The sequence below is a fragment of the Equus przewalskii genome, chromosome 2, assembly GCF_037783145.1.
Source record: "Equus przewalskii isolate Varuska chromosome 2, EquPr2, whole genome shotgun sequence".
NCBI lineage: Eukaryota > Metazoa > Chordata > Mammalia > Perissodactyla > Equidae > Equus > Equus przewalskii.
This window is the reverse complement of record NC_091832.1, coordinates 25,352,589-25,368,048: the sequence shown is the minus strand read 5'-3', so window position 1 is coordinate 25,368,048 and position 15,460 is coordinate 25,352,589. Positions and strand designations below refer to the sequence as shown.

The following is a 15,460-nucleotide window of genomic DNA, read 5'->3' as shown; positions in this document are numbered from 1 at the left end:
ACAATACAATGACTCTTAATAAGCCCCAGGTATGGAAGCTAACAGTATAGTTGGAAAGTGTTAAGCCTACAGAAAGAAATTTCCTACTTCACCACTGCCTATATGAGTGCTTCCCTTGCTTGCGAATATTGAGCTAAGTGTGGTCTGACATCATTCTAATTAGATTATCTATACTTTATCTTGAGATATATATATCTTGCCAATTTGCACCACCCACCACCCCAGTTCCACCCTATGTCTCAGAGCTTATTGCATCAATAATTCACAATCATCCTTAACTTTAATTTTTTTAATCCTTCAAAACATGTTAAATCTAACTGAAATTCACCAAGAGTATTCTAAATGTTTACCTGTTGCCTTCCACTACCTGCCCGTCACATACCAGATTATCTTGAGACTACATGGGAGCATGTTAAGTCGAATCAGTGATGCAACAGAATTCATCTCTGAAGTGTTTCAAACTACAAAGATTGAAAGACTGGACCTAAAAGAACTGATGTGGTGCCAAGTATGTTGATGTCCTGTCTTCTAAGGAAATTAAGTCTGTCTCCTCTTACCCACAACACATAAAGCAAACGTGCCTTGATTTCCAAAAGGAAAAGATTTGGCATAGCGACTTGACATTGCACAGAGAGCTTTGGAGAATCTGATCAAAGGGCAAGTAACCTTTGGTTTTGTAAAACTAAAGAGAGGCAACCTTGCTTGTCCCCACAACTGGTTTCTGGTTTAAGAAAGAAACAAATACGTTGGACCAAATTAAAGCTCCTGGAAAAGGGCAAGATCCAATCAGAAGAAGGCGAGAACTGCTGCACAGCATCTCCAGTCACCACAACCAAATTTCATTGGGGGGGAATCAATGGACACTGGAGCAGCAGACGCTCAGCTGTGAGTGTGCAGGCCGGCAAATGCACAATAGATGCTCTCACAGTAGTTTTAGAGATCTCTGGCCAAGAAAGGGTGACTCGTGGACCTTCACATTCTTAGACCTTTCAATTACCACTTCCAGAGTCCATTTTACTTTCAAAATCATTCCCCATTCAAAGCTAACACAGAAAAAGAACTATCTCATGGCTAATACGAACAAAGAAACACATACGAGAAGGAACTTAGAAAGGATATACAACTCAGTTTCATGTGGCATCTAGATGGTAAACTACAGGGCTGGCAGCCATGAGACGTGACTTTCAGAGTAGAATCTTGAAAGCGTAAGATTGTTTTTGGTTCAAAAGAAGTGAATGATAGCCAATTAAGCATCACACTGAGACCCCAAAGCAGAGATGGGAATAGGACAGGATTCTAAAGACAGAAAGGGCTTTCAAAATGTCCAGAGACAATAGCTTCCTCCTACCGCAAAAGTAAAACTGACAGAAGCTGTATATTCATTTTCCTATCCCTGGCAGAAGTTCAAAAAATATGATGAAGAAAATTGAAATGCCAAACAAAAATCCTGCAAAACTGAACTGCTAAAATAAGAAAGATCCTCCCACTGTCTTTATCAACCAGGAGGTGGTGATGTGGTCTAGACAACAAACAACGCTACCTGAATTAGATACCATTAACGTCAATAAAAGAGTATTAAAAGGACCATCCACGAATACACCTAAGTAATCTTCCACAAATCTACAAATCAAGTCACTGGCTAGGAGGAGCAGATCAGCCCCAATTTTTCACAAGGAGTTCAAAAGGTCTGCAGGCAAAAACGGGAAGGAAATGGGATAAAGTAGTAGTAGGAAGTTTCACCAACAAGCAAGAAATCTGGTGACAGGGGAGACTCACTTTCCAAATCAACTCTCTGCATTATGCTTCCTCAGTGACCCTTTACAAGGGCTTGCTGAGAAGATGCTCAGCCTGTCTGTAAGCCGATTACTCTGGCCTGAAAACTTGGCCACTGATACTTACCTTCTCAATTAGACTGCCAAGGGCTAGATTTTCAAAAATATCCCTGAAATGGGCTGTTTGTCACTAATATTGTACAGAACATTCATGCAAAATAAAGCTACCAATTTTCTACTCTGAATAGGTTATTAATGCCTCAGCAGAATAGTAGGTTTCTTCTATTCAAAGGTGGGAGACCAAAGGAGGCTTCCATTTCTTGATCTGGATAGTTACAAGGGTGTATTCATTTTGTAGAAATTCATGAAGATCAACATTTATGACGAACACTTTTCTGTATATGTCATATTTTAATAAAAAGTTTACTTAAGAGAAAAAACTTCAGCAAATCAACAACAGCCCTAAATAAAAACAGGTGACATGAAATCTGATTTCTGAATGACACCAAGAGTACAGGCGGGAAACCACTCTGTCAAAAGTCTGTTATTAAAAGACAATACAGGGTTCAGGATCATAAAAATGGTCTCTTAGAAAAGTGAAGACCCTAAAGAGAGAAGAATAGGAGAATAAATGGTTGGTACATTTTATGGGATTTTAATTTTTTTAATTTATTTACTTTTTAGTGAGGAAGATTTGCCCTGAGCTAACATCTGTGCCAATCTTCCTCTATTTTGTATGTGGGATGCCACCACAGCATGGCTTGATGAGCAGTATATAGGTGCGCGTTCAGGATCCAAACCTGCAAACCCTGGGATGCCGAAGTAGAGCGTGCAAACTTAACCACTATACCACCGGGCCGGCCCCCTAAAACCTTTTTAATATAAGGTAAGTTATTTGTATCTATGCGGTCTTTAAGAAAGTACTAACTCAGATTGCACAGAACCTACTTTCTCAACTGCTAACACTTACTGGTCACAGGACTTTAGACAGGTCATTAAACCTGAGTCTTACTTTTCTCCTCTATAAAACAGGGATAATTTTGTTTAAAACAGAGCAGTTATGAATATCAATGAAATGATGCATATGCTAAAGTATAAATCATTTTATACAAATATAATATATTAGTAAAAGCTATGCACTGAGATGGATAATGGTAACATGATCTGTACTATCAAGTTTGAAAATCTTAAAAGCCTCAATTAAATGGTTTAACTCTAATGTAACTGTACAGCCAATCTGGCCCTTCCAGGGACACCGTCATTTTCACAATGCAGTGGCTCTACGATCAGTGTCAAGTATCACAATCTTTTTAAAATTTACAAGTGTCTGGGCTTGCTCCCAGAGGTTCTGATTTGATTGTCTGTAGAGGCTCCCACAAATGTTATAAAAAGCTTCTCCTCCGGTAACTCCAATAAGCACTCACAAGTGAGAACCACTGTAATTAAGTCCAATGGAAGCATCATAAAGGCAGGGTTTAGGTTTTGCTTTAGTCACACAGCACCTAGTACATAATAGTACTGAAAAAGTTTATTAGCTGAATGAAAGAAAAAACAAAGAAGGATTAATAGCATCTTTTTATTGTGGTCTTGGTCTTCCTTTAGATGAATGTTAACCCAAACCTGTAGAACTGAAATACAGGCAGTGTGTGCTGAAAATGCAAGTTGCCACGCTCAATTAAAAGCTCAAGAGCGGGACAAGAAAGGCTCTGGGAGACCCCAAATCTACAAAGGGGGGAGGAACATGTTCCACTGCTAGATACGGAAGGACGGAGGGAAGAGCAGGCAGATCCTGAGGAAGCGCACACTGCAGATCAGCGCCAACCCATTTATGGCTCAGCCTCCCCAAAGCCTCACATGACAGGAGGAACAGTGCAGAAAATATCTATTAACTCTGAATGAAGTCAGAGAAATGAGAATTTAATTTCTCCTCTTATTGCATGATCTTAGCACAAAGCTCCACAGGGCAGAAGTCACATTCAATGAGATTAGTAATTTTCCTCCCTTCTTTCTAAAAAGGAATATTCTGCATATCTGCTTGACACACTGAGTCCAGAAACCATAACAATGTTAACTAAAATAGTGGTTTCTCCTGAGTACACTCATGTGTTTTTCACAAAAGGCCCAAAAGCTGAAATGTCAATTTCCTTTGAAGTTATGCAGTTTGTAGTCCTACTGGTAATAAAAAATTTCAAATATTAAAAAAAATTAATAAAGTTTGAAGTTACTAGCCATGTGAATTACTTTTAAATTAACATAACATGATCCTATTGTGAGGAACTCAACTAATGAACAAGCCAGTATAGCACAGCAGAAAGCAATACAGCTAAGAATTGAAATTAGAACAAAGTGTGAATCCAGACCCCACCACTTCCCTTCTAAGCCTCATTCTTCTCATCTATAAATTCATAGGGACAACAGTATCTAGCTCAAAAGGCTGTTTCAAGGATTAAATAAGGCAATTCATGAAAGTGCAAATCTTTTAAAAACAACAAGAAGAAAACTTCTTAGAAGTACTTTATCCAATTTTCACGTTTTTTTCCCCACTGTCTTTTTCAGACATGCTCATCCTCACCTCCACAGCCCGAAAGCTTCAAAATTGCTAGACATCTTACGTTTTTCCCTCTGTAAACAAACTGTTCTGGCTCTCATCATTAGACCTTTTGTCCCAATGACTTTTTCTGAGATATATGTACAGAATCAAGCCACCTCCCACTACCACATTTCATCAAATCTGAGACACCATCAATTTATAAGACATACCATCATTTTATGTGCCACTAAGAAGGAAACACTGGCAATTAAGCTATAACACACTATCATTTGAAAGATGCATCCCAACTTCAAAATGGACGAAGTGGGGAGGTATGCACTTTAGAAACAGTGGAACACGGAACATACCAGGCACTGTGTATATGATCACCCAATTCCTGGTGTGCAGAAAGGTAAGAGGAGTGTTCCCTCTGCTGTGGTAACCACCAGATCCAGGAGGAAAAAGAAAACAGATCTTAAACACGTAGAACGGTATTTTTTGTTATTACAGAAAGGAAAACCAAAAAAAGGGTTTTCTAAAAGTTGGGCTTGTTTTTGTTTTTGTTTTTTAACTTTTAATCTCTTCAGTGTCTAAAAGCTTGACACTGCAGATTTTTTGTTCAAGGGAAGCTCAAATCTGAAGGGACCCCCACCCTGTAGAGAGACGTTTCTGAATTTGATGCATAGCCTGCTGGCGACTGAATCTTCCATGAAAATTACGTCTTACAGCAGTATTTATCAACTTTAATGTGCATACAAATCACCTATGAGTCTTGTCAAAATGCAGATTCTGATTCAACAAGCCTGGGGTAGGGTCTGAGATTCTGCGTTTCTAATCAGCTCCCAGCTATTGATAATCCTATTGGCCCATGGACTCTGGAGCAAAATTTTATAAGGTTTACAAAGCAATTTCACATATATTACACAGCCGTATGAATTACACTGTGGATTTTTAATCATCCCCATGTTGCAGATGAGGAAATTAAGATCCAGCTGAGACTCAAACCCCTGACTTCTAACTGTATTACACTGCACAAAGTTTTTTAAAAACAATTAATTAAAGTAGCACTGGTTACCTAAAAGAATGCAGTGACAATCAGAAAGGAAAGTCATCAAGTTCTGTGACCCAACTGAATTGCTATGAGTATGCATGCTCCACGACAGAAAGTGGCCAGTTCCTATAGACAAGTAGAAAGGCAGTCCCAAGGTTTTTTGGGGTTTTTTTTAAATCTTTCTTTTACAAGGTTAGGGTGATCTTCACCCTAATCGAAGTTCATGGTGGTCTTCTCATTTCCCTAGGCACCATAAACTGGGAAGAGTGAGCTTATGATCTACTTTTCTGATTGGCTAGGCTTCCATTTATTTGAAGAGCAGCTGGTATTCCAAAAGACACAGATGGGCAGTTATACCCAGTAACCTCAAAATACAGTAGTTATGTTTTTTGGGGGGGAGGGGATAGCTTATTCAAGGAATAAATAAAATAAAGGATACAAAAAGAAAATACAGTAAAAGACTTAACTGACTTGAGCGGTTTTCTGAGTTTTCCTGTGACTCTGACAGCTGCCCCCCGAACCATCTGACTCACGTGGACACCACCAAAAGTTTATGTGGGCGCCGGGAACAAAACACTGCTGTTGGATTCTCACCGTCAGCCTGAAAGCACTCTTATCACAGAAGCCAACACTACTGACTCCATTTGTACAATCAAAATGAACTTAAGAAAGCTCAGGAAAGCTAGACAAAGAGTTAAAATACCTTCATTCCAGCTGAAACCAGGAAACCACCTTATTAAAAATGGAAAACCACTGTAGAATGAGTAGATTAGTTCTAAATCACCTTTAATTGAAAAGTTGATCAGAGTCTGAATTATCTGTTGTCAGTAGCTAAGAATGGCCCCTTAGTACTTGCTTTGAGGTCTACGTTCATTATGTCTTCAGCTCTCAGGGCATTAAAATGGGGCTTCTCCAAGGCCTACCGGAGGCAATGTTGGTACAGCCCCTCAAAACGTAAAAACATCTGAGCGCTTCGACCCGTAAACCACCAATTACCACTCTTTAGAACAATTATCTACAAGAAGCAGATATTCTACCTTCCTTGGCCTCTGAATAACACTTTGAATGACAGGCTAGATTTTTTTAAAAAGGGGGGTGGGCCTCACCTTTTCCAAGAAGATGCGTGTACACCATGACAACAGAAAGTGACTCAGGTTTCCAGGAGCAGAGCTTTGGTCAAATGTAATCAGAACTACCAGGCAGAGCAAAGCCAGGTTAGGTGTAAGATCAGCAGGATACAACCACAAAGCTGATAAAAACTGACCCTCAGACCTCCATCCACCAAAAGACTGGATATGCTAATGTGGTAGCTTGGTGTCACTGATCAGTCCTCCCGTATCACCTTTTAGAGGCAACTCAAGCCAAAATATGGGATAATATTTCATTACCCACAACCTTCATTCTGAGAAGAAACTGGAACAGATTTGGAGAATTTTCATTTATTTTTACGTAACCCTCAGAAGCTTGGTAAATTATCTCTTAGCAAGTTCAATTTTCTGATCTCTATCCTGAGGTCTTAACTTCTTCTGGTGATAATACCGGAAAAGAGGTAAAAATCACCAGTCTCCCAAGACAACTACAGGTGGAGGCCACCTTTACAAAAAGGAATACAAGATTCTGAATGCCAAAGACACAGCTTTCGCATAAGATTAACTAATGAAATAACTATTTAAAAAGAGAAAAACAGTAGTAATTTAGTCCCAGTCTTTTATCTTTCTCTAATTCCAATTATTCTTCTGCCTCCTACAAACTTGATTGTAACCCAGGCACACACCTCCTGGCTAATGCCCAAGAATTAGAAACTGGTCACACACACTTCAGAGAACTCACAGCAAGAGTCACAGAGGGTCCATTCACCAAATTAACAACTTACCTATGCACAATACTAACTTTTCTCCTGTAGTAAATAGTGAAAAGTTACTGGCCAAAACTAGATGGCAGCACTTCCTCTGAGGAATCTGCGCTCATGAGATGAGGAAAGTGAGAGACAGAAAAAGAGGCGAGCTGGGGATGAGGTGAAAGAAGAGAAGCAACACCATTCTCCCCACGGGGCAGCAGGCAGACGATCATTTGCCTGAGCCCATTCCTCACATCCAAAGGGTAGATCTTGTTCTTCCCAAGGAGCCTCTCGGGAAGGTTCAAATAAAAGAAGCCTTTTCCTATCTGATCCATAAGCTACCAAACCTGACCCAGGGTCAAAAGATCCAGAAGCGATCCGGTCAGTTTTGGAATGGCTAGTACTCCAGACTTAAGACAAAAAGCCCGAGTTTAGTCCGTTGATCTACCTGAGGGTTACTATAAAAACAGAAGATTCTCTTCTGGCTAAATTCCTCACACCAAACTTCTACACGTGGAGCTAGGAGGAATCCTCATCAACCTCTTACATTAAAGAAGCTCATTTCACCTTATTTCTTCTGGCTTTCCTGTGGAATTAAAAGCTCCAGCCACATGCCAAGTGTCCACTGTAGGTTGCAGCACCATCTTTGACATGCCTAGAATAAAGCGAACTCCATGTGGATTTCAGTTACCTTAGATCCTATCTGTTCTCTTCATGCAAACAAGTTGACAACCATTCGTTTACTGTCCACTAACATCTTAAAGAATTATATTTGACACTTGAGGAAGCCGCACCAAAAATGAACTGCTCTTACTCGAAAGGAGTTTCGAGTGGAATGTGGAAAACAGGCTGAGTCTCTGACACCCAGCAACAGATGTATGACAATACAACACTGATGACAAATGCTGTACGATAAAGACAGATCATCACAGAAGCAAAATTATTCATATGATTTAGGGGACAGAAGGTCCTTTAAATAATTGCCAATAGGTACTATAAGCCCGCAAGGACTACAGTGAGAAAATGCTTTGAAAAAAGTACAAAACAAGTTGAGGTGGGAGAAAAGGAGGGAAGACAGATTCAGGGTGTCTTCATGGCCTTCCTAGCTGTGACGTGGAATATAAAACCAGTCACAGGACACAAAATGAGGAAGATCAAATGGAAATGCATCTTAAGACTTCGAGATCTGGAAAGTCGATGATATAAGAAAGAACCAGTTTTGAGAAAGGCTATCAAAGATGCTTGAGGAAGACTGCTTAAGACTTAAAAGGGAAGAAGCTGGAGACAGAGAAGCTGCTTGGGCTACAATTTAGCATCAGAGTGGTCAATGGTAATGAATCTGAAAAAAAAACGTAGACAGAATTAACAGAACTTCTAATTTCCCGCCGGGCTGGGTATGAGACGCTACGCTGTTCAAAGATCATCCACAATCAATGCCTAGCTAGCAGAACAAGAACGGTCCGACAGAGCTACCCCATTGTGAGGATTCTTGGGGACTGGCAAATCGCTGCTCTCAGATCTATTTCCTACTGACGCTCCAGCTTCAGCTTTCTTTTCTTAATTCCTTCTCTTTTGACTTTTTTTTCTTCTAAACTAAAAATGGTGTTTTCTGGTAGACCAATGAACTGAGATCTAGATTTCAGTTATCTCACATTACTATCAATATGTCCAAAAAACCCATCATTTGTCTATTTTTAAAAAAGTTTAGTTTGCATCTCCTACTATGTCTGCTAATTGCAATAAAAGTGTTTTAAAATACTCTGTAATTAGTGCTGTGAATATCTAAGAAACTAAACAGGCATGTTTTGCTTTAGGGAAAAAAAAGAGAGAGAGATAGGAACAAGTTCCTCAAGCCAACTTACAAATCCTCCTTTTCTTAGACAGGAATCGCCCGGGGATGAGCTCAACACATACTCCACCATGCTAACGCCTAGTCCCCCACTCTCCGACCGCGGGGACAGTACAGAATTGACCTCACTGTTCACATGGAAACTCTGACCAGGTCTTCTCTGCACCATGATTGGCTGGGAAACTGAATGATCTACAAAAAAGATACACAAGCATGATACAGTGCAGCCAGAGGCTCAGACAAATTACGAGTGACGTCTCAGGGATAAACCAACGACTGGGGATCGGGAGACCTCCATGGTCAGTGGAGCCAAATGTCCTATTATGTCTTCCCCTAAGTATAACATTCTACAAAAGCTAATGAACAGAACACAACCCTCACATACCCAGGACAGCAGAACAATACGGCAGTTCACGCATATGGTTTATCCAGCTAAGTGGATAAATCAACGTTTACCCCTCTCTCAAGTAACAGAATTTCTTTTTAATATATTTTATTGATAATATTACTAAAAGAAAATGTGATTTTACTGCCCTTTTTAAAAACAACATAATTTGATCTTTTCTGGTGACTCGCTGTCATCGGAGGTTCCATTCTTACACTGTGCTGCAGCACAGCACGCCGGCTTTGGGCTCTGTCTCGTTCCTCCCTCACCCGTCATTTCTTTCTGCTGTCAGCGTGTCTGCCTCTACACCTTCTCCCCATCCCTCTTCGGGGGCAGTCTGTCAGAAGAGCACCAGTGCCCACTGACTTGATCTGACCCCAACCACATTTATAGATAGATTATCCCATACACGGTACACAAGGGCAAGGTGAGAAAAAAGAAACATGAACTTCAAATGGCAGGCACGGATTTTCTAATTCCAAGTATGCTGACAGCAATACACAACAAAAAGTTATAGCTGGAATTCTGGTCATTTTAAATAAGACCATTGCCCTGTGGCTAGCACTTGAATAAAATATTGAAGATTTGATTTTGTGTTAATTATGTTTTAATAAATTACATCATATAAGCTCCTTCATGGCAATTATACTACAGGACAGGACACTGCTTGACATGCTTATGTCACTGATGTAAAATTCACGACTTGCCAACTGCTGAGGAAAGGAGCTCTAAGACAGGCATAAATCACAGTACAGATGCTAGATCTAGATTACCTGATGTTCCCCAGGCACTGTCTCGCCATTGATCACCCAGGAATATTCCTTTTGGTCCATCTTTGCTGGATTCATCTGTTTCCCAAAACTTTTTACCTGGCAAGAGCTGCTGCAAATTAAAAATAATAGATGCTTTTAAAGAATTCATAAAGGATGAAAGTACAGCAGTCAACACTTTCTTTTAGACAAGGGTACTGAAGATGCTCATGTGCCCTGCAGGTCTTTAATCACAGTGTTCTGACTACGCAGATTGTGATCAGGGCACTAACGCATATCTGGTAAAAGTCACAGAGAGGCCTAAGGCAAGGCGGGGAGGTAGGGGGCCCAGATCAACCCATCACAATAGAGGCTCAGCTTAAATATCTACAATTATTCACTTAACCTATGCCAAGATTTTTTAAGGGAGTGGGGCAAGGGGACTAATATGAGATCTATTAGCTAACTGCTTGCTAAGACTCTTACTCTTACTGACAAAGAAGGTGCCTAGAACCACTAAAGCACTTCTTTTGCCTGCATGTGTACTAACTGACCATACAGAGTGACTCAGGCCGGGGCATGAACTCAGACCTCAGCGATGGAATGCTAGGGCAAACTTTACCTCCTTCATACAAAGAGATTCTGTTAACCAAAACACTTTTATCACCAGAAAGAAAAAATAAAAACAAAAAAACTCCCAACCACAACATTAACCTATTCCAAGATCTTTGAAAGATAAAACAGCTATTCCTCTGTTCCTAGAAGGGAAATAAAATCTCCTGACCTCAGCTAATTAGTAATGCCGTTAAAGTGACTTCACAAAACATTCCACGCTTCACAGAAATGCAGGCATCACTGGCCTTAAACCAGTGAGAAGTTTAAACTAGCTTCAACCAAAGAAACGCCTAGTAGCCTTCAAGCCAAATACAGCTGCACAAGATCAAAAGCATCAATGACTAGGGTTACAAAGTAAAATTCCACTAGAATCCCATTATCCTTCATGCCGTTCATCAGCTTTACTCACTAAAATGTTCTTTATCTCCTCTTATTATGTTTCCATTTCAGCTGCTACTAGTCAGACAAGAAACTCAAAAGTTTGAAACATTACCTAACCACTATTTTTGAGCAGAAAAGAGCATACTTGGAGAGTCAAATTTCTCAGAGGAACTGAATAAAAAACCATAAAGCACAAAACATTTGTTCTCCTCCTTGACAATAAAGGTTGACCTTTCTAATATATAACCTAAATGATAACCTAAGTGATATTTATAACCCAATGACAGTGGAGGAATAACTCAACTTTGCCCTTACTAAAATCAATCTCAGCTTTCCACACCTAAATTCTGGTTTCTCAGCATAACTTTAATCGAGCTCTATAAATCTATCTGGCAGACACGGGTTACTACCTGGACCAAAGCAGCTTCCCACATACTTTCTCTTTAGGCCCTAATTTACTTTCTAATCCAACAAGATCATGACAAAAGACACACTCTGGTCTGACATGTAATTGCACAGACGCATAGGTTTACTTTCAGTTACAGAGTCATAAGCAGTCAACTCCTAGTGCGCTTCTCGGGTGCGTTCTCTGACAGCAAGGAGGACATAGCTGGTCTGGTCACTTGAGGGGATGAGAGGGGTTGAATGGGGGGACAGCCCAGACCACAGCTAAGCAGTGGAGTGAGGAAGCCCTGGACTAGACAACCTCGATGTGTCCTAGGACAAACTGCTGACGTGCCCTGGGCCTCACTCTCTTTGTCCTGTTGAAGGAATGTCTTCCAGACTGTCGTGAAAATTGGAGATGTGGTTGCTGAGTACCTAGCACAATGCCCACCGCATATCAGGTCCTCACTAAACGTATTCACCGGCCTCAAACCAAGGCGAACAGCTGTAAATGACAGGAGGGGCGCTGAGAATTAATGTGGGCTACTCAAGCCCAACTCAGAAGTTCCTGTTGGTAAACTTCATGTTCTCTTTTTAGCCTCAAAACTATCCTCTCACAAGATTACAAAGAGAATTTCTTTCCCTATTGGTCGTACCCTTTCCAACTAACATTCTGGTTTTTCTCCCGTGTTTTGTAGGGCGTGTGAGCAAAGAGGAGTCCACATCAACTTCTCCTTTGTGTACAGAAGAAAGAATGTCAGCACAAGGGACACCCCACTTGTGGGTTAATTTTGTTCTCCACATAACAGTGGAAAGAGCGCAAAAATACTCATTATGGTGCTTAGCCCTCTCCACACAAATTTGGAAATCTTTATTCAAAACTCAAGGAAAAGCTTCTATAAGTACCAGCCTCCATATGCAAATACAGTCTGTCAATAATTTGTCAAACTGCTTACTGAAAGCAGCAGCCCTTGAACTCAAGGCTTCAAAAATGACTTCTGGGGGGCCGGCCCCGCAGCCGAGTGGTTAGGTTCACATGCTCTGCTGGGGAAGCCCAGGATTTCACGGGTTCGGATCCTGGGAGCAGACACGGCACTGCTCATCAAGCCATGCTGAGGCGGCATCCCACGTGCCACAACAAGAAGGACCCACAACTAAAAAATATACGACTATGTACTGGGGGGCTTTGGGAGAAAAAGGAGAAATAAAATCTTTAAAAAAAAAGAGAGACTTCTGGGATCTTGTCATCTTTCATTGTAGCTTGCCAGACTGTTATAACATGCAAAGCCAGTAAAAGCAGGCAAACATATAAGCAAGGCTGTTTTCAGGCCAAATTCTCTCAAAAGGAAACAACAATACAACAAACATGTAGAAAAGGTGCTAAAAAGTGGAGATTCTACTTCAAAGTAGTAACAGATGCAAAGTCTCAACCACACACCAAAAAACTCAAGACCCTAGTCAGTAACAAGGCAACCGTATCCCCATTATTAACAATCAGTATAAATTCTAAATAGATGCCAGGAGCAGCCCAGAAAGTACTAGAATTCCATATGCTTTGGCAAATGAGCAGCAAGAAGGTCAATTAACTCTTATCAATGAAAACAGCAGGGACTGAAAAGGCAGGTTTGTAAGAGATAAAGAACAAGGATGCGGGAGAAGAGGGCGGCAGAAAGGAAGAGAAAGTGAATCTTACGGGTTTGCAAAGGTGCTCTGCAAATGGGAAGGAAAGTAAAATACTCAACTAAGGTACCTGGGCAAAGACAGAAGCGAACTTAGCAAAGCTCTTCGGTCTCTGGATATTCCACAGAATCTAGCATTTCTCTCTTTCCTCTAAAACATACCCATCTCCACTCCCCGGCTGTGTGGTCAGCGGGGTCTGAAATGACTCCTAATGACCTCTGCCTCCTGGTCCTTGTGTAATCCCCTGCCCTTGACTGTGGGCTGGACCCAGCAACTTCCTTCTAAAGAATAACACAAGGCAAAAGTGATGGGGTGTCACTTTGAAGATTGTAACCAAAAACTAACCTCGGTCTTGTTTCTGCTCCTCCCCTGGCCTCTCACTGGTCTCTCTTGCCCTCCTGCTTGCTCACTCCAATGAAGCTTGCTGCTATGTTGCGAGCTGCCCTATAGAGAGGCCCACATAGCAGGGAACCAAGAGAGGTCACTGGACATCAATTCATTGGGAGTTGAGGCCCCCAAGCCAATAACCTGTGAGGAAGGAACTTCACCCTGACATCAACCATGTGAGTAAGCTTGGAAGCAGACCCTTCTCCAATTGCACTCTGAGATGACCGCAGCCCTAGCTAAAATTCTGATTCAGTTTGTGAGGGACCTGGAAACAGAGGATCTTGCAAAGCCTTGACTGGGTTCTTGACCTAAGAAACTGTGAGGCTTAAACAACTGCGTTGTTTTAAGCCACTAAATTTGGGAGTAATTTGTTACATAGCAATTGGTAACTGATGCAGTAGCGAACAGATGAAGTTTTCTTATATTCAAACACTTCTTTAAGAGTTTGTTTTCAAGAAGCACTTCTTGTTCCATTTCTAATATCTAAAATCCAAGTGTTTTTGAATTTGGAAAGAATTTTGTCTGCTCCATTTCATGTTCTCCGCTACTTTGTCTCATAACCCTTCTGTATTAAAAAATGACGCCTTTTTTAATCCTGCAAAAAGAAACTGACTTAGACATGTTAAGCTTGCTGAGAATTAGCAGCAATCACATACTCAAAAGCCAACTAAAGGGCTGGCCCGGTGGCGCAGCGATTAAGTTCGCACGTTCCACTTCAGCGGCCCAGGGTTCACCAGTTCGGATCCCGGGTGCGGACATGGCACCGCTTGGCAAGCCATGCTGTGGTAGGCGTCCCACATATAGTAGAGGAAGGTGGGCACAGATGTTAGCTCAGGGCCAGTCTTCCTCAGCAAAAAGAGGAGGATTGGCAGATGTTAGCTCAGGGCTAATCTTCCTCAAAAAAAAAAAAGTGAACTAAAATAAAGACATTAACTGTTCAAATCTAAGCACGTTAAAAGGAGCTATAGGGGCAGGCCCGGTAGCCTAGTGATTAAATTCAGCACACTCCACTTCAGCAGCCTGGGGTTCACGGGTTCAGATCCCAGGTGGAGACCTAAATCACTCATCAAACCATGCTGCGGCAGTGTCCCACATACAAGATAGAGGAAGACTGGCACAGATGTTAGCTCAGGGCCAATCTTCCTCACCAAAAAAAAAGGAGCTATAATCTATTGAATTATAAAACAAAGTGATGATGAGTATCTAATTATTATTCCAAATTCAACAGTAACCTTCTAGAGGTAACATCATCCACAGCATTGGCCTAAAACATCCTGGTTCGTCAACCCACTGGCATGCCAATCCACTGGTACAAATGCCAGGAGGTGCCAAACCTTCACTTAAGCAACACCTAAACTCAATCAGCAAAAATTTAAAAGCAAATAGTATATGAAAAGATAGTTACTGTTTATCCCAACAAGAATTTGGAAACAAAGACTGTTCTTTGACAGGACAAAAAAGAACAGATGACAGCAGAGGTTTACAAAATTCACTTTAAAGACAGGTTAGGCAATAAGAGGATTAAAAGATCTCACAATTCTACAGGAAGATAATGGGAATTAGGAATGGGTTCAACCAAAGCAAAGGAGACCCAGGGATTCAGATGTAGGCAGTATTATCCAGCTGGCATATTTAGGGAGAGGGTGCATGACAAACAAGTCTGTCCTTACGAAAGCAACTAACACGTCAGGCTAGATAACAGCTCGATCACAGTAGCCACTAAAAACACCAAGTCACTTCCCGGCTCAGACTCCGCTTACCAAGCAAACTCCTTACGAGAACTTGGCCTGCGCCTAGAGCCAAGCACACTGACCAATGAACACAACCATCCTGTCCACTT

The 15,460-nt window shown here is 41.1% G+C and overlaps 1 protein-coding gene across 50 annotated transcripts in view; it reads right to left on the bottom strand.

Moving 5' to 3' along the window:
* Positions 1-15,460, bottom strand: part of PUM1 (pumilio RNA binding family member 1) — a 122,649-nt gene that overhangs the window by 61,475 nt on the left and 45,714 nt on the right. For 21 of the 50 annotated variants that reach the window (XM_070596299.1, XM_070596313.1, XM_070596293.1 and 18 more), the window contains exons 4-5: positions 10,198-10,306; positions 9,053-9,231 (exon numbers count right to left, since the gene is read on the bottom strand). The exons of 15 other annotated variants lie outside the window; for them this stretch is intronic. In XM_070596299.1, the coding sequence (XP_070452400.1) occupies positions 9,053-9,231; positions 10,198-10,306 (288 nt within the window). The remainder of the gene's footprint in view (positions 1-9,052; positions 9,232-10,197; positions 10,307-15,460) is intronic. 14 more of the 50 variants (XM_070596250.1, XM_070596330.1, XM_070596309.1 and 11 more) reach the window with 1 other exon arrangement.